We start from the raw sequence: 19,231 nt of genomic DNA on the forward strand, positions 1-19,231 counted from the left end.
TAAACAGAATAAACAGCAAATTTAACGTCTCTTTAATTAAATCTGAATTTGTGTAATGTTCTCAATAAACTGCACCATAAAAAACTTTCTTTTCTAATATTTGTAAGACGTTATGTTCCTCAATGCAAACAACAGTATTCTATATGCCAATTACAGCTGAAAATCAGGTCTGAAGATTGCATCAAATAGTTTTCAAGGATATGCATTTGCAAAGTGTGAAATGAAAAGAGGGAGAAGGGATTGAGGGATCCTTAACATAGCACACAGTCTCAGACAGATTTGAAAAAGCCATCTTTGTGGATTGGGAATACTACACTGATCACAGGGAGAATAGTATAGATTTTAATCAATGAATAATTTATCATCTTTCATGAAATGAATCTGAGGGCAAAACTCACACCACCACAACATACCAATTTCAAATGCACCAGAGATAAACACCTTTTCACTACTTATTTTTACTGCTATACTAAAAAGAGATGATAGTGCAGATTACCCATAAACAGTAGGTACTAGACACCTGTATGTCAAGAAAAAGAATAATACAGCCAATAAACAGTTTCCTTATGAAAATAAAAATCTACTGTATATATTTATTGGTTATAAGGACTAAATTTACCAACCAGGGGCTTCATCTTTGCATGGATATAAGTGTAAATATATGTGCATGCCAAAAAAAAAATAATAAAACCTGAATGCACATTTCTACACAATTTACCCTTTGTAAATCACTATCACCTTGTAAATGTGCACTCATGAACATGCCTCAATGCTAATTAACCTCATACATATGCAATTACGATGATGGCCTCAGTTACCTGGCATATGTAATGACACGATTGTTGATGCAATGAATAGTACAGAACATATGAAAAACTTGAACCTGCCAAATCTAGTTTGCCTCAAAATAAATTCATTACGGGCTGACCTAGGCCACAGACACATGATGTTTGTCAGCCTCACCTTGCTATCAAATACAGTATCAAATACAGTATGATACAGTGTTAATGAAACTTAACAGCTTATACTTAAAAAAGCACCTTTATTTTGCTTCTGCATTATTGCAATATGAATACAGTAAAGTAATCCGGTTTCAATAGGAGAGCTGTATACTGCTGCAAATTGTCATAGTATGTTGGCAAAAATGTGTTATATTTGTACACCCACACAATGCAAAAATTGGATGTAGCACCTTGCTGGTCATTTAATAATTTTCAGCACAGCAGGCATAATGGAGTGAAGCTTGACTGAGATATTCCTGACTTGTCACCAGTTCCCTGAGAAGTGACAACAGGTAATTGATATAAAATACCAAAAACTTCTTCAGCAAAAAGTGTGCAGCATTGGCCCCCTTAAATGGGAACTAAAATACAGTCTGTGCATTTTATTCATCACTTTTGAGGTTTAATATGTTTTCCACATTACCACATTTCAGAATAAATATTCTGTGGTATACATAAATTATTATAATTCTTATAACCAAACTGTTATAATATTATAATAATACGTCCAAGTTATTGTTTAGCTGGTTTGTAAATTTATACAAGCTTTCACATCAGGTTTGTCTGGGAAGTTGTGTACACACATTTTGAGCCTCTTTTTGTGTGTACCCAAGCTTTATAAATGAGGCGCCAGGTGTCATCCATAAATTCCAAAACAATAGTTAGCACTAACTTTAGTGTAGAATGTGCTCTGTGCTCTGGGTTCCAATTACGATATTGATTCCTGCGTTGCGACTGGGTGCTTTGTCTTTATACAAATTAACCTATGTCTGTATTGAAACAAAATGGACTATGAGAGGGGACAGTTTCAGATCCAGTTTTGGTGCTTTGTGAATACAAGAACAAATTCTCACAAAGATGCCAAAGTAGAGAGGGGTCAAATCAGTGCCTTTCACTATAAAGCCAAGCAATTAGGTACAACTGCATAGCTTTGTAGAGAATTGAAAACTGTTTTTTACCTGAAAATCATGCATGCTATGTTAACTGGCAGTGAAAAATTTAAGCTATATTACTGACTATGAATATGTATGAGACTGTGCCCCGTGTGTTGAAAAGGTGCACCATCTGAGACTGCTTCCTGAATTGCGCAATTTCCTACCAGAACCAGCACCATGAAATGAAAGTACTGAATAATACTAATAAGAATACATCTAAGTTATCTAATTGAGAACTAAAATAAAAACTAATTATTCTTTACACATAAAATATATAAGGGAATGACAATGCAATGTAAACTGCCTAGGCTGGTATGAAATCACAAGTGTGCTCTGCACTAGAATCACAACACATGATGAATTTCGCACACAAATACAGTGATCCCTCGCTATATCGCGCTTCGACTTTCACGGCTTCACTCCATCGTGGATTTTAAATGTAAGCATATCTAAATATATATCACAGATTTTTTGCTGGTTCGCAGATTTCTGCGGACAATGGGTCTTTTAATTTATGGTACATGCTTCCTCAGTTGGTTTGCCCAGTTGATTTCATACAAGGGACACTATTGGCAGATGGCTTGGAAGCTACCCAATCAGAGCATGTATTACATATTAAATAAAACTCCTCAATGATATACGATATGCTTCCCGTGCGGTGCTTGATTGTTTGCTTTTCTCTGGTCACTCTCTCTGCCTGACGGAGGGGGTGTGAGCAGAGGGGCTGTTTGCACAGAGGCTGTTTGCCTAGAGCAGGGGTGTCGAACTCCAGTCCTGGAGGGCCACAGTGGCTGCAGGCTTTCATTCTAACCATCTTCTTAATTAGTGACCAGTTTTTGATGCTAATTAACTTCTTTAGCCTCAACTTTAATTAGCTTGCCTCAGGCAACTTAGTTGTTTTTTCCTTAATTAGCAGCCGGACAGTAATGAGACATAAAACAAGCAGGACATGACCAGCTCACCTGTACCCATCAAACAAAATCTGAAAATAAAGATGAAGGTCTCAGTAAGGTTGATCCCTCAGGTTACCAAAACATTTTAGGAGTTCTTAGAAAAAAAACAGAATATCAACAGTTTTGGAAATGTCTGCTGTGTCAAAAGGAGAGCAGCAACAAGGCATAGAGTTCAATAACAGGTTTAATTAACAGCAAGAATCAGCTTCTCATTAAGGAACCAGTTGGAGTTTGAAACCCCAATTTAGCTGGTCATCTGTTGGCTCGTTTCACGTCTCATTTCTGTTTGGCTGTCATTTAATACTTAAGACTTAATCCTTAAAAACAGGGCTATTAAAATAGAGGGAAAAGAAGTTAATTAGCAGTGAAAACTGGACACTGATTAGGAAAAGGGTTAGAAAGAAAACCTGTACCCACTGCGGCCCTCCAGGCCTGGAGTTTGACATCTGTGGCCTAAAGGATACGGACGCTCCTCTAAAAAATGCCGCTTTATCGCGGTGCTTCGGCATACTTAAAAGCCCAAAAGCACGTATTGATTTTTTGATTGTTTGCTTTTCTCTCGCTCTCTCTCTCTGACATTCTCTGCTCCTGGCACAAATTATTTGAAGAGGAAGATATGTTTGCATTCTTTTAATTGTGAGAAAAAACTGTCATCTCTGTCTTGTCATGGAGCACAGTTTAAACTTTTGACTAAAGGGTGTTATTTCATGTCTAAAGGGCTCTAATAATGTTAACAGTGTGGGGGAGTTTATAAAGGCTTAAAATATATAAAAATAACCATACAAACATATGGTTTCTACTTCGCGGATTTTCATCTATCGCGGGGAGTTCTGGAACGCAACCCCCGTGATCGAAGAGGGATTACTGTACATCAAAATGAAACAGAATTGAACAATGTTATATTTATGTAATGATAAAAACTCATATAGAAGGTTTCTGATCTAATGTTCAAAGTGTTGACTTTAGGTGAAATGTGGGTTCCGACTTGCAAAAACATGCTTTCTGAGTATTAATCACTTTAATTTTGATTACTGTTCCTTTATGAACTTCTAGCATTTATATATGAAATATCAAAAACATCAAACACCAGTAGTAAATAGTGCTTGAATTATTTTTTGAAATGATTTGCTACTGAATAGAGTTGTAACTATAACTGTGAGCTGCACTGGAAATAAATTAGTCACCACCAAAATGTCCAAAAAATCAAAAATTATTTTCTGTATTAGGTAATTTAAATTACAAATCATACAATAGCAGCATGAAGATATTTAGATGAGGTTTATTTTATTGCAATGAATCAAATTAGTTTATATACTGTACATCTTTTGCTTTCAGTGCATAAGTCAGACCAGTTTAATACTTTCTTCAAAATAATAAACTAAAACAATTTAGTAAGGATTACCTTCAATCCGCTCACAGAGTTTGTGAAGAAGGTGCATTGGACAGTCTTCACAGAGTTTTATCTGCGTTTTTGCATTTTGAAGGGCAGAAGCAGTGCTAAAAGCTTGCTTCAGAGTCATCATAACTTCATTAACCTGTAAATTATAGGAGACATATTAGTACTTTAACTCTACTCATATTTAACACATATCAAATAATTGGGAAAAAGTGTTGCAGTGGTGCAAAGATCTATTTACAGTACAGAATTCTGTCACAAAATAATTAAACAAGAACATATGAAATTAAAAAGCTGCCTTTACCACACTTCTCTTACTATATTATAATTATTATATTATTATTATTACTTCAAATTCAGCATTCATTTCTAATCCATGCAATCAAATGCTTTAAGGAAAGTGAGAAAACAGTATCAAACTCACCAAAATTTCATTTGCACATTGAAATACGTAACACACATATTGACTGGTTCCATTTTCAGAAGCATCACGGCAAATGAATCCAAAGTGATCAACTTCTTTAATACCCTTGTTTTAGGAGGAAAAAAATAAAAGACATGATTATAGCATTTTAACAACCTACTATATATTCGCTTCCCCTTAAAAAGGTTTTGAAGTTTAAAAAAGTACATAAATTTACTATTTGTTCATATGTTCTTATAGCCACATTTAAAAGCTTAGAAATATCTTAGATACAGTGGTGTGAAAAACTATTTGCCCCCTTCCTGATTTCTTATTCTTTTGCATGTTTGTCACACAAAATGTTTCTGATCATCAAACACATTTAACCATTAGTCAAATATAACACAAGTAAACACAAAATGCAGTTTTTAAATGATGGTTTTTATTATTTAGGGAGAAAAAAAATCCAAACCTACATGGTCCTGTGTGAAAAAGTAATTGCCCCCTTGTTAAAAAATAACCTAACTGTGGTGTATCACACCTGAGTTCAATTTCCGTAGCCACCCCCAGGCCTGATTACTGCCACACCTGTTTCAATCAAGAAATCACTTAAATAGGAGCTGCCTGACACAGAGAAGTAGACCAAAAGCACCTCAAAAACTAGACATCATGCCAAGATCCAAAGAAATTCAGGAACAAATGAGAACAGAAGTAATTGAGATCTATCAGTCTGGTAAAGGTTATAAAGCCATTTCTAAAGCTTTGGGACTCCAGCGAACCACAGTGAGAGCCATTATCCACAAATGGCAAAAACATGGAACAGTGGTGAACCTTCCCAGGAGTGGCCGGCCGACCAAAATTACCCCAAGGCGCAGAGGCGACTCATCCGAGAGGTCACAAAGACCCCAGGACAGCGTCTAAAGAACTGCAGGCCTCACTTGCCTCAATTAAGGTCAGTGTTCACGACCTCACCATTAGAAAGAGACTGGGCAAAAACGGCCTGCATGGCAGATTTCCAAGACGCAAACCACTGTTAAGCAAAAAGAACATTAGGGCTCGTCTCAATTTTGCTAAGAAACATCTCAATGATTGCCAAGACTTTTGGGAAAATACCATGTGGACTGATGAGACAAAAGTTGAACTTTTTGGAAGGCAAATGTCCCGTTACATCTGGCGTAAAAGGAACACAGCATTTCAGAAAAGAACATCATACCAACAGTAAAATATGGTGGTGGTAGTGTGATGGTCTGGGGTTGTTTTGCTGCTTCAGGACCTGGAAGGCTTGCTGTGATAGATGGAACCATGAATTCTACTGTCTACCAAAAAATCCTGAAGGAGAATGTCCGGCCATCTGTTCGTCAGCTCAAGCTGAAGCGATCTTGGGTGCTGCAACAGGACAATGACCCAAAACACACCAGCAAATCCACCTCTGAATGGCTGAAGAAAAACAAAATGAAGACTTTGGAGTGGCCTAGTCAAAGTCCTGACCTGAATCCAATTGAGATGCTATGGCATGACCTTAAAAAGGCAGTTCATGCTAGAAAACCCTCAAATAAAGCTGAATTACAACAATTCTGCAAAGATGAGTGGGCCAAAATTCCTCCAGAGCGCTGTAAAAGGCTCATTGCAAGTTATCGCAAACACTTGATTGCAGTTATTGCTGCTAAGGGTGGCCCAACCAGTTATTAGGTTCAGGGGGCAATTACTTTTTCACACAGGGCCATGTAGGTTTGGATTTTTTTCTCCTAAATAATAAAACCATCATTTAAAAACTGCATTTTGTGTTTACTTGTGTTATATTTGACTAATGGTTAAATGTGTTTGATGATCAGAAACATTTTGTGTGACAAACATGCAAAAGAATAAGAAATCAGAAAGGGGGCAAATAGTTTTTCACACCACTGTATATATTGATGGTATTTCAATGGCCTTTAAAAACTTAGCATATTTTACTCAGTGTAACAAGTTTCTTTGTGCTGAAGAACAAGTATTTATGAAAAGCTAAACAGAATAATATACTGTACATTTAAATTCAGAAGATTTTGGAGCAAAGACTATTTATACTGTTATTTTCTGTCATAATATATGTCAAGTTAATAATCAAAATTTAAGATGTGTATTTGCTTACTACAACTTGGGGTAGTTGGATTGATCATTTGGCCGCAGAAGCCCAGGAAGGCAGCGGGAGTCCCAAGCCTAGGTCCGGAGAGGGAGCCTTACCATAGCCATGGGATGGTAGGAACCGGACCTGTGGAAGGTCAACTGTGTCTGTCTGTACGGCGATTCCTCTGCTAAATGTTGTGGTGTTGCAAGGCCCTTACGGGATAAACAGAGGAGCCACCAGTTAAAATGACAATGCACTGGGCTTTTAGAAAAGGACAGTTTCCTGCTAGATGATTTTAACTCTTTTTAATGGATGCATTTATTCTAATTTTAACTTCCACAAATTCACCTTTTTAATTGGATTTTTTTATTTGGGAACCATGCACTGCACTTGTTTTTCTTTTCTTGAATTGATTTAATAAAAGCACAGATCACTTTGCACCGTCACATCATTTGGTGTGCTTGTCCTTATCTGCTCAGCTCATCCCAGTCATGACTATCAATGGTGCTGGGTTCAAGTGACTCCCAAAATGGAAGAGGAAGCATGAAGCTGGCCCATATAGTCACAATTGGTTAACAATACTGATAACAGTATAGATTTACAAAAATGTTTAAAATGCAAGTAGGCCTACATCAAGTTTCAGTCCTTAGCTACTGCATAACCTCTTTGTCCTTGTGGCATATTTTTAGTGATGGTACATGGAATTGGTGAATCTTAAAAACTATTATGTACTTGTAAAAGCCATTTGCTAGTTATTTAAGCTATATTAAATGTTTGTCTATACATTAATGCATAGTCTATGGGAGGTTTTTATAACCCCCACAAGGGGAATTTAATTGGTATATTCTCACTACTTCTTGCCACTCTGACTATAGAATCAGTTAGTGACCTGCAATGTGTAAGGCATGGAGGGCACACGGTTTTAAACTTTTAGTGTAGCGCTTGTGAGTAAGGCAGGATCAAGCACGGGTAAAACCCGTAAAAACCTCTTAGTCCAAATGTTTGTTTTAAAAGATTTAGTGAAAATTCAAAGCAATTAGTCCATACAAGAATAAATAAAAAATGTTGTTACACATGTAGAATAAAGCACAAGACAGACAGGCAAATACAAAAAAATACTTCTCAAGGCAGACAGTTCTAATCAAAGGAATATTGGCAGAAAGGAACAGGCAGCAGCTCAATAATTATGCTGTGCTGACATGTTAGCACTATGCAGTTATGCAGTTGGTGGCAATCCAGAAATGTAATGTTTTTCAATGAGACTACAATGGAAAGTTCTCCATTTTGACAGAAATTTCCATCAAAAGTTTAGTTTTTCAACTTTTTGTTATTCCGAAGAGACAAACTTTTTTTTTTTTAATTGGTGTTGCTCAAACAGCTACTTGGTTTAGTATAATCACACTCTGTTCTATTGAACAAACAATTCATAATGATTTTAGAGACTTGACTAAAAGAAATAAAAAATGGAGATGGATTGCTTCTGAACTTAATATATCAGGCAAATAGATTTCATTTGTAGAATATCCTATACATTTAGTCATTACCAAAGCTAGCATACTTGTTACAGCTAGTAACATAGCCTACATAACACTGAAGTTTAGAATATTAAACTTTTCATGCTTTTCTATCTTGGGAGAAACTTTATAGAATTTGGTAATTCAAGGTAATATAATACTGACATTAGGCTATTGCATTATGATGCCACCAAATCACTAGAGCAGCATTTGCACTTGGTATACTATTTTGATATGTAACTTCTGGAGCTGCGGTGGTTTCCATTCTGCTGCACCAATGTAGTTTTTCTACACAATATGAGTTAGTATAATGGCTGCTAGTAGTTCTGCATATGGTACAGAAGGTTTGTATCCTAATATAAGCATGCAGATTTATCTGAAAAATATATTTAAAATAGCCATAACTGGCTAAATTCAGGAATACACAGTTCTAATTAATGGATATAAAGAACCTCACATATAAGATTTAATTTAAAAGAGACAGAAGAACCATCCTTAAACCCTTGTCTGTGTCATAAAATATGACAGAAAAGGCTCCTTAGCATCAACAGATTCTTTGTGCAGTTAATACAGTTAATAGTTATTTACTCCAATGTTTACAATCCTCTCCAAGGCCACTCGAGATTCAGCATGTGTCCTGCACAAACCCTAGGGAAATGATAGTGGAGCACCCTCAGTCAGTCTGCCTACGCATTTCCCATAGCAGACAAACAATTTTCTCCAATTGATCTTGACAAAAGCATTACTGGTGAGTAATAGCTAACCTCACATCTAAACAACCTTACCAAATGATGAACAAGCATTTAGCAAATGATGAACAGCACACAGAACTACTCTTTTATATACTGTATATTTGATAATGCCTCCATCTGCACATTTGCTAAATATAAGGTAATACTGTAATGTTACAAACACCTAAAATAAGATAAAGTAAGATCTGAGAGCTTTAAATTGGTCTAGCTATTTTACTAGAAAACTCTTACATAATTGATAATGATCTTAAGCTACCCTTAAAACAAAATTATATTATTATAATTACCTTAAACCATGCTAAATCAGAATATTAAAACCACATTTCTGGAATATGTACTTCAGAGACAAAAAGAAATAAACTTATCATTAGCAATGCAATACGTTTAGATCTCCCCACTCGTCAAACAAGAAAAAAATAGCAAAGCTACAAATAATTGAAATTGCAATATTAACCTGAGAACATGAAGAAATAGCTTTAAAATTCTTCTCAAGTACTGCTGTTTTCGTGTCTGGACTAATGAGGTTTATTTCAAATCTTCCCACCTAAAAAAAAATACAGGCAAGCATTTAATTATTACTTCAAAATGAAAAATAAGAATGTTTACATACAAATATATTACATAAGTATTTCACCTGTTCAAAAGTCAAAATTGTAGTTATATTTAGAAAGACAGACAGATAGATATTTTACTGATCTTAAAGGAAAACTACTCTGTTACAGCACCTAATATAAAAACTCCACAGAATACTGTATATGTAAGATGAAACAGTAAGATACAGTTGGGTCTTGGGTTACAAACAAAATCCATCCTAACAGATGTTAATAACCTTATTTTGGATGTAAGTTGAAACTTGCACTAAAATATTTCACTTAACAGAAAAATAAGCAGTACTGCATAATTATTTACTACCATTTCAATTTTTTTTAATGAAGTGAAGCACATTCAGCAACATGGATAAGCCTCCACATCCAAAAAAATTTACACTCTAACCAACACCAACTCAGTAGTTTAATGTCCGACTTTGTGCTTTAAAATAGCAATATCACAAATGTTGCAGTTTCACTTTATTTATGGTGAAGAGTTTTTACAGGACCCTCCTTACACAGTCTGACAGACACAACTTCGGACTGTCTTTTGTCTTGTTCATCACAATTGTTAACTTCCAACATTTTACTGTGTAGGATGAGAAGCTGTTGCTTATGCATTATCACGGATATTTGTTGTAAATCAAAAAAAAATGTTTTTTGGTATTATAATCAGGCATCACTCTCCCAAAGCCCCTTTTCCCCACCACTACCATAGAAAACCCAATGTCCCCTTTTATAATTTTTTTTGGTGCAAACCTTGCAGTAAAGCAACATTTCTTTACTTTAAATGCCAAAACACATACTGATGGCATAAAAATCCATCACTACTGTATGTGCTGACTGCAAGATATGTGTGAGCAAAAGCACAAATATGCAATGTACTATGCCACTTCTATGTGTCAGTGATGACTGCTACATATTCATCCATGTCAAGACTAGTTCAAATTACAGTAAAAATGAAAGCTGCCATTTGCAAACTAACTGACATTCAATTTTCATATACTCATTCATATTTGTGGATCGCTGAAAGTCAAGACTGCCATACCTTGAGACCCGTCTCCAAATAAAACAAAGAATAAATAAATACATATTCCCTTAAACCAATTAACTTTGAAAAATAAACATGGCAGACACATACCATCTAGCCATATAATGACATCTAATGGCACCTGGTATACTGTACCTCTGAAAGAACTCCGCAGAATACCATTTAACCTGCTAAAGAAGTTCCACAAGTTGACCAGAACGTTATGCAGAGAATTGATGTTAAAAAAGTTTTGGATGATCAATGCAAGATAATGTGCAAAAAGAGTTTAAACTAAGACTTCAGTTGTATTTTAATTAAATATACAAATGCATAAATTAAACCAGAAGTTATGGGGTTGCAGTACTGACATACTTTATCCTTCATCCTTAACAGCATTTATTGTAACATTTCTTGTAAATAGGTTACATGTTTTATGGTTAAATATGACTCTAAAGTGTCATTACTGATATATAATCAAAACACAATTTAGCTAGTCATTTGTTTAGAACTAGTTAAATTAAAGCTTTTGGCATGAATTACTAACTTAAAAACACTTTCCTACTTGATTGTCATTATATAGCATGAGACAATTTATCAATAATTTTTAGCACCTTCATTTTCTGGTTGCTTCATTGTTCCGGAATGTGAATTGGCTTGTCTACTGACTGTCCAATAAGTAATTAAGATTTACTTGTATTCTGTTGAGTAGCTAATTAGAACATTAAAACAATCTAGATGAGAACATGTCATTCAGCCCAACAAAGCTCACCAGTCCTATCCATTCAATTCTTCTAAAAAAAACATCAAGTTAGTTTTAAAGTCCCTAAAGTCTTAATGTCTACTACGCTATTTGGTAGCTTATTCGAAGTGTCTATGGTTGTCTGTGTAAAGAAAAACTTCTTAATGTCTGTGTGAAATTTACCCTTAACGAGTTTCCAACTGTGCCCCGTGTTCTTGATTAACTCATTTTAAAATAACAGAGCCAATCCACTGTACTAATTCCCTTCATAATTTTAAACACTTCAATCATGTCTCTTCTTAATCTTCTTTTACTTCAACTGAAAAGGCTCAGCTCTTTTAATTTTTCTTCATGATTCATCCTCTGTAGTCTTGGAATCAGCCTAGTTGCTCTTCTCTGGACTTTTGGTAGCACTGCTATGTCCTTTTTTGTAGCCTAGAGACCAAAACTGTATACAGTACTTCAGACGAGGCCTTACAAGTAATTTGCTAGGGAGCTAAAAAAAGTAGGAGTAACATATTTACCCTGCTATTATATGTTTGAAAGTTGACTAAGAAAATGTTTGAAAAATACTGAAATGAGTTAAGGCAGTATGTGCTATCAACTATAGTAGACATCTGTTTTATTACCTGACTTAATTCATTGTGGCAAAGGATGTCATTTTACTGCATGCATGGGAGGGGGTGGTTCAGACATTAGAATTAAGACATTAAGAATAAAATAATATGAGCCTTTAAAATTTTTGTTTTTCCTCCCAGCTTCTCATAAATTTGGAGCAGAACAAATGTGTGAATAATGCAAACTGCAGAAGTAAATTTATATGTATTTCAGATGATATTCTTCAATACTTTAGCACCAAATGTGTACATATTTCAGATGGTATTCTTCAAGATGTTAGTAGTGTGGACCCATTTGTAGCTTCTAATAGATTTCACTTCTGCTTATGACTGCTCAGAGTGCAGGTGTAAATTACAAATACAGCTAAATATACCTTGTCAGTTTCTATAAATCTCATCTCATCTAATCATCTCAACTGCTTTTCATGGTAAAGGTCGCAGCAGTTTGTATAAATTACAATTTTAATTTATGATGTACTGCAATATTCAAAACATTATGCATATGTATTTGATATATAATTTTAATGCATTAGAAAACATTATAAATGCACCATCATTTGCAAAAGTAGTTTGCAACTGGCAGCTTTAAGTTAGATAGCAGTTTAACCAATAATGAAAAACAGGTCTGTTAAAAAGTTGCCATCTGAATTTGAGGTTGACTGATTCAGTGTCAGAGACATGTCACTATCTTGGCTAGGAGTTGTGCTTGATCACAAGGTTTCTTCAATTATGGAGGCAATGTGGTCATCTGTAACAGCACATTTATGACAGCCTTGACGTAATTTGGTGAACAACATTATTTTGTGGACAATTATTAATTTTATTGAATCCAAGTTCAAACCCAAACAGTTTTTGTTTCACTTCTTGAGCAGTTTGCATGATGGATGACGGTGAATGAATGGTGTCTGTTAATCCTCCATTGACTTTAGAAAATCCAAAAGTTTCGTTTTTGTCCATCTCACCTAAAACAACTTTTGTCTCTGTGTCTGATATTTTTTTTTCATTAATTCTTTCATTGGAACATTTTTACAAACATTCTATTAACATTAACTAACACTTCCTTATATTAGTAAACTACATGTTGATGGGTATGGATTTATACTAATTGAATAATAATGTGAACACACTTGCCATTTACAATTGATTTTAGATGTATCAATCTATAAATGGTATTATAATGAAATCTGCACTAAATGCAGGAAAGACAGACTTATGACTAATGTCATAATATAGTGTTTAATATTATTACTAACAACAGAGGGAAAAAGCTACTGTTTGCTTGCTGTTGTATTTGTGACCCTGTGTTCGGATTCAGCGGGTTGGATAATGGATGGATGGATGTATTTGTTTACACATTTTAATTTACAAAAGCCACAAGTTACACAGGTCCGGTCTATGTCATCATGGTTGTCAAAGAATGAAATTAACCATTATTTGAAAATAACACAACAACTAAAAGTAAAAAAAGTATGGATTTTTTTGTCAGGATGATACATTCTGTGCGAAAGAATTAAGTGAATTTAAACACCACTTGCTTGATACCTAGAGGCATGTTTTCTCATAAGAATCTTAATGGTCTCGCTTTAAGACTTAGTTTACATGCTGAAGGTGGAAGTGGGTGTCACACACGTGCATTTAGGAGACAGCTGAAGGGCCTGGGGAACAGTAATACTACACCAGACCAGGGAGTGGAACAGTGTGCTGACTTTCTCTCTCAGTTTCTTGCAGACCATTCCTGGGAAATCTCACCAAGTTCCAGCACCCATAGACATAGAATAACTAGATGCCTCATGACCAGCAGAATCGTACGTCAACGTCACCGCCATATTGCGAGTAGCACTGCTGTGGAGTGAAGTAATGGATAAGATGCCTCACACATGTTCTGCTTGGGATTTTACAAACCGCTGTATGCTCCAAACCAGATCCCGGGGGATTACATTTCATAGGTAAGGCTGAACAATTGTTCTGGTTGTATTTGGCCATTCGAAAATCCTGTTTTATAATCTTTCCTTTAGCTACACCAGGCTAAGCTAGCAAAGCTATGCATTTATGTGCTCAAGTGAGCCTCCAAACGTCGTTTTGGCTAAACGTATTTAGTCACTAACTATGTAGATTGTTGTTAGCTGTTAACATTTCTCAAACTTGATGTTTTTTTCTCAAGGAGCACATTGAGGAAACACAGTTTGAAATTGATAACCATCATTTTATGCTCATGTCTTTAGTTGTGTCTGTCTTCCACAAACTAAGGCTGCACCATATTGCCAGACTAAATACTCTCAAATTACAGGATCTGTGTGAGCGAGAGGGAGTGTAAGTCTGTAGGAGATCAGTGAGGAAGGGGGGAGCTTTAAATGTTAAGAGCGGTATTTTGTATTGTATTCTGTAGTTAACAGGGAGCCAGTGAAGCTGAGAGAGAGTAGGTGTAATATGTTCAGTGGATTTAGAACAGCAGCTTATTATCCTGGCAGCAGAATTTTGAAGAAGTTGTAAGCAATGGATACGTTATTGTGGGATGCCAGATAGAATAACATTACAGTAATCTATACGTGAGGTGACTAGGGCATTAACCAATAACCAATTGCATTTAAACGATTCGCCAAAATATGTTGTATGTAAATGATACTGTATTAAACATTATTGTTTTTTCATCAGAAAACCCGGTTTCCACGTCTACCTGTATTAGTTTAAATGACACTTTGCCACTCGTAATAAGGCTGATGCACTGACGTATCATGTCAACTGGTAAACACAGTGAATGCGGCGTCTATTTATATATGTCTAGTCGGGACCTCTGATGACATCACTTCCGAGCACCGGTGCTTCTGATGACATCACTTCCAGCTCCAGCACCTTGGGTGATTTAACTTCCAGTTCTGGACTAGACGACATAATTTCCTTCCCCATCCCTTAAAACCTCCATATTACAGTACCTCCAAATAAACAGTTATGTTTTGGGCTCTGTCTTGTGAACATCTCTGATCAAATATTACTAAACTTTTGCAGCTGGAAAATAATATATGGGTGGCTCCCCCCAAATCTTTATGATGTCTGAAATCTCATTACTATCACATTGGAAACACTCAGGTTTGCTGTATGTTTTGGCAGTATGGGATTTTTACAATACAAGGCAGCAGTGGGATAAAAAAAATAAAAACAGAAGACTTTATGTCTTAAATTTTCCAAACATCTGCCACTGTATTCATGGTTTACTTAACATTTAGAAGAGACAAATGGATCAACAACATCAGTCAAGAAAGTTATTGATCATGTATTAGTATTCATACTACTGTTAACAAGTTAATACAGCTGATGGCTGCTGAGTCAGTCCAAGAATATCTGTACATGACAAGTTTCAAAATTATATTTAAAATGCATAAAGGTAAACGGGAAGGGAGACAGGACACGCAGAACTACGGCCCCACAAATTTGACTCTTCCTGAAAGCTGACAGTAACTGAAGACACAAAGATATATCCATATTAAGTTTATCTCCCAGAAAAAAAAGTTTGCATGGTGTTAATTGTCAAAAAATATGATTCTCACATAGCTGTCCTTCCTATCCAGGTGAAAGTAGGCATCATAATTTACTTAGTAATCGCTTAAGAATCATTGGTGTGGGAATGAACATACTGTTTTACTGGCTATGTTTGTTTCATTGATTTGTAGTCTCTTTTATTGTCCTTTTCTTAAATAAAGGGAAAAATTAATCAGTAAAGAACCATGATTTACAACTTTTGATAGTACTTCAAAACAGAGTATACAAAGGAATAACTCTTGCAAATATATTTGTTTACTATATCTTACTGTATAATTAGGAATGAAACTATGCACTAATGCAGGGGTCGTCAACCTTTCAGCGGTGTCATGCTGAACCTATGTTACAATGTTATTCCGCATGCCAACATAATTCTACCAATTTTGTTATACAGTATATAGTATTAAAATTAGTCCGGTTATAATGGCCAAACTTTTGAAGCCCATTATATATATATATTTTTTTTTAATTTTTATTTATTAATTTTATTACAATCAATACATAGCAATCAAGTTTTAACAAAAAAAAGAATTATGTTAAGAACAGATCGATCCCCGTGATATTACTGAGGGGAGCACTTTCTCCATCCTTCTAGCTATGATTTTAGAGAGTATTTTAACATCGTTATTCAGAAGTGAAATTGGTCTGTATGATGCACATTGTAATAAGTCCTTATTTTGTTTTGGAAAGACAGTGATTAGTGCTTGGCGAAAGGTTTGTGGAAGAGATTGGTTATCTCTGGCTTCTGTAAATGTTGCTAATAGGAGGGAGCTAGCTGAGCGGAGAATTTCTTGTAAAACTCTGCAGGGTAGCCGTCAGGGCCTGCTGCTTTTCCACCTTGGAGTGACTTTATAGCATCCAGTAATTCTGATAATGACAGAGGTTTATCGAGTTCCTCCACACTAAAAGCGTCAATTTGTGGTATCTGTAATGTATCCAGAAATGCATTAGATTGTATATTGTCTTCTTTAAACTCAGTAGTATATAGGGATTTATAGTAGTCTCTAAAAGTGTACATTATATTTTTGTGTTCGATGATTTTATCTCCGTTCGTGTTAGTGATTACCGAGATTGCGTTGCGTTCATCTTGCTTGTGAATTTGTTGCTAAAAGCTTATTAGCTTTCTCTCCATGTTCATAATAATGATGTCTGGATTTGTAAATTAGTTGTTCAGTTTCTTTAGTTGTCAAGAGGTTTAATTCTGAATGTAGAGCCTGCCTCCTCTTATGTAGAGTCTCGCTTGGTAGTCTGGCATGTTCTTCATCTATTTTAGTAATTTCGCTTTTTTCTCTGCTACTTTCTTAGCGGGATTTATTTCTGTGGGAAAGATATGAGATAATCTGTCCTCTTAAGAAGGCCTTAAGAGTTTCCCAGAGTATTCCTGCAGAGATCTCAGGGGATGTATTTGTCTCTAGAAAGAATTCAATTTGTTTGGATATAAATTCAGTACAATTCTCGTCAGCTAATAGAAGCGGATTGAGGCCATCTGCGGGTGAGTGTATGGGGCTTAGTAATTTCAGCTCCAAGATCATCGGAGCATGGTCTGAAATAACAATAGCATCGTATTTACAAGATTTAATCTTAGGCAAGAAGTTATTATCTATAAAGAAGTAATCAATCCTTGAGTAGCAATGATGTACTGGTGAGTAGAAAGAATATGTTCTTGAATTTGGGTTTAAAACCTCCAGGGATCTGATAAGTTGTGATCAGTTATAAACTTTGTAATTATCTTTGCGGTGTTAGTTGCGTTCCCCTGTGGAGGAAGTCTTATCTAAAAGTGGATTTAGAACACAATTAAAGTCCCCAGCCATTATAAGTTTATGAGTGTTCAGATTGGGAATGGATGCAAATAAATTTTGTATAAATTCCTTATCATCAACATTAGGTGCATAAACATTTATCAAAATCATTTTACAGTTAGATAAGTCTCCCATGACCATCACATATCTCCCTTCAGGATCCAATACTACATCTGATGCTACAAATGGTACTGTTCTATGTATGAGAATTCCCACCCCTCTAGTTTTCTTTGTAAAACTAGAATGGAACATTTGGCCAGTCCAGTCTTTTGCAGCGGAACTGATCCTTACTTAGTAAGTGGGTTTCCTGTAAAAATACTATTTTAGCATTTAGACCTGTTAGGTGAGAAAGTACTTTCTTTCTCTTTAATTCGTGATTCAGGCCTTTAACATTCCAGCTTACGAGTTAACTGTCCCATCATGGAGACACTGATTCTGTGTTTTTGATGTCATTTTATAGTCTTAACTGGAAGTGAAATAGTTTAGGTCTTAATTTCCTATTCCCGTAAGAGTTGTTGCCATGCAGCTTATTATTACGTTGATAGTTATAATTATAAAGATTGAGATGATAGATTAGATATAGATCAAGCCTGCTCTCTTTCTCTTCCCCTTAACCCCCACCCTCCCTTTTTGCCTCCCCAGGTGAGGCTAAAACCCACTTCATGCAGTCCCAGTCCTCTGACATACCCAGAGACAGAGCACGTCCAAAGCACATCAAGCCCCATGCAGTGGCTTTAAGGTTAAAAGATAGAGATATCTGTTACCAATATAGTCTTTAAAAGAGGAAAAGAAAAAGAAAAGAATTTTTCTCTTAATATATATATATATATATATATATATATATATATAAACATGGGCATGATATGGCCTAAAATCAATATCACGATAAATTGAGCAGTTAACCTCGATAACGATAAATGGACGATAACCACCCCAAGTGCCCAAGTTTTTTCATTTGATGGGGCTGTGGCAGGCAGCATAGTTCCTCCAGTTATTTTGATAATATTATTCCCCCTAGACCTATTCATTGCAATTATATTATTACCACTTTAAAGGACTGTAAAATGTCACTGAAAATAAATGAAGACAATAGTAGTATGTACTTTTAGTGGTTAAGATTTATTAACTGAACAAAATAAAAGTGTAGGATACAATATGTAACCATGCTCTCTAAAAATGTGTATCCCTTGTAAACAAAATAGTTTAATAATAAATATGTTTCACATTGGCTATTCACAAAGTAAACAATGATTGTGCAAATGTAATGCCATCATGGACAAAGGCCTATCTCTGCTAAGGCCTTGAGGTAGCATATCTATCCAAATCTTCACACCCAACATCACCCCAATTCATGGTCTAATTCTCAAACAAAAGCAAGCAAAATAAAGTAAGAATTAAATAAGACCTCTCAGACCATATTTACAAAATTAAAAAGGGTTGGCACAGTAATAAAACATTTTAAAAATCATGTATTTTGCTACATTTCACAGCACAACATGATCAACACTGGCTCACAATAAGTCTTCTGTAAAACTTTCTGGATACACTGCTGCTCAGCAGTCTTAAGTATTTTTATGCCTATATAAACATTATTCAAACATTAATACTTTCAATTTTGAATATGACACACAGAATTAAAGTCACTTTAAAACACACCAGATGTCACCACCCAAATATATTAAGATGTACACACTTACCGACTGCCAGGTGCAGCCTGTGCCCAAAACATTGCACCCGTGTCCATTTATTGAGCTTGACAGCTTTCACAATATTTGGGCCGTTGTCAGTTGTTATAGCAACAAGGTCCTCTTCACTGATGTCCCATGCAGACAGCATCGCTCTCAACCCTGTCCAACCATCTCCCCGT

At 35.5% G+C, this 19,231-nt stretch overlaps 1 protein-coding gene across 3 annotated transcripts in view; it reads right to left on the reverse strand.

The window, feature by feature from the left end:
* Nucleotides 1–19,231, reverse strand: part of tbc1d4 (TBC1 domain family, member 4) — a 211,357-nt gene that overhangs the window by 114,077 nt on the left and 78,049 nt on the right. For all 3 annotated transcript variants that reach the window (XM_039745342.1, XM_039745341.1, XM_039745343.1), the window contains exons 3-5: nt 9,513–9,602; nt 4,710–4,814; nt 4,292–4,424 (exon numbers count right to left, since the gene is read on the reverse strand). In XM_039745342.1, the coding sequence (XP_039601276.1) occupies nt 4,292–4,424; nt 4,710–4,814; nt 9,513–9,602 (328 nt within the window). The remainder of the gene's footprint in view (nt 1–4,291; nt 4,425–4,709; nt 4,815–9,512; nt 9,603–19,231) is intronic.

This window comes from Polypterus senegalus, chromosome 2 (genome assembly GCF_016835505.1).
Source record: "Polypterus senegalus isolate Bchr_013 chromosome 2, ASM1683550v1, whole genome shotgun sequence".
In the NCBI taxonomy this organism is placed as follows: Eukaryota; Metazoa; Chordata; class Cladistia; order Polypteriformes; family Polypteridae; genus Polypterus; species Polypterus senegalus.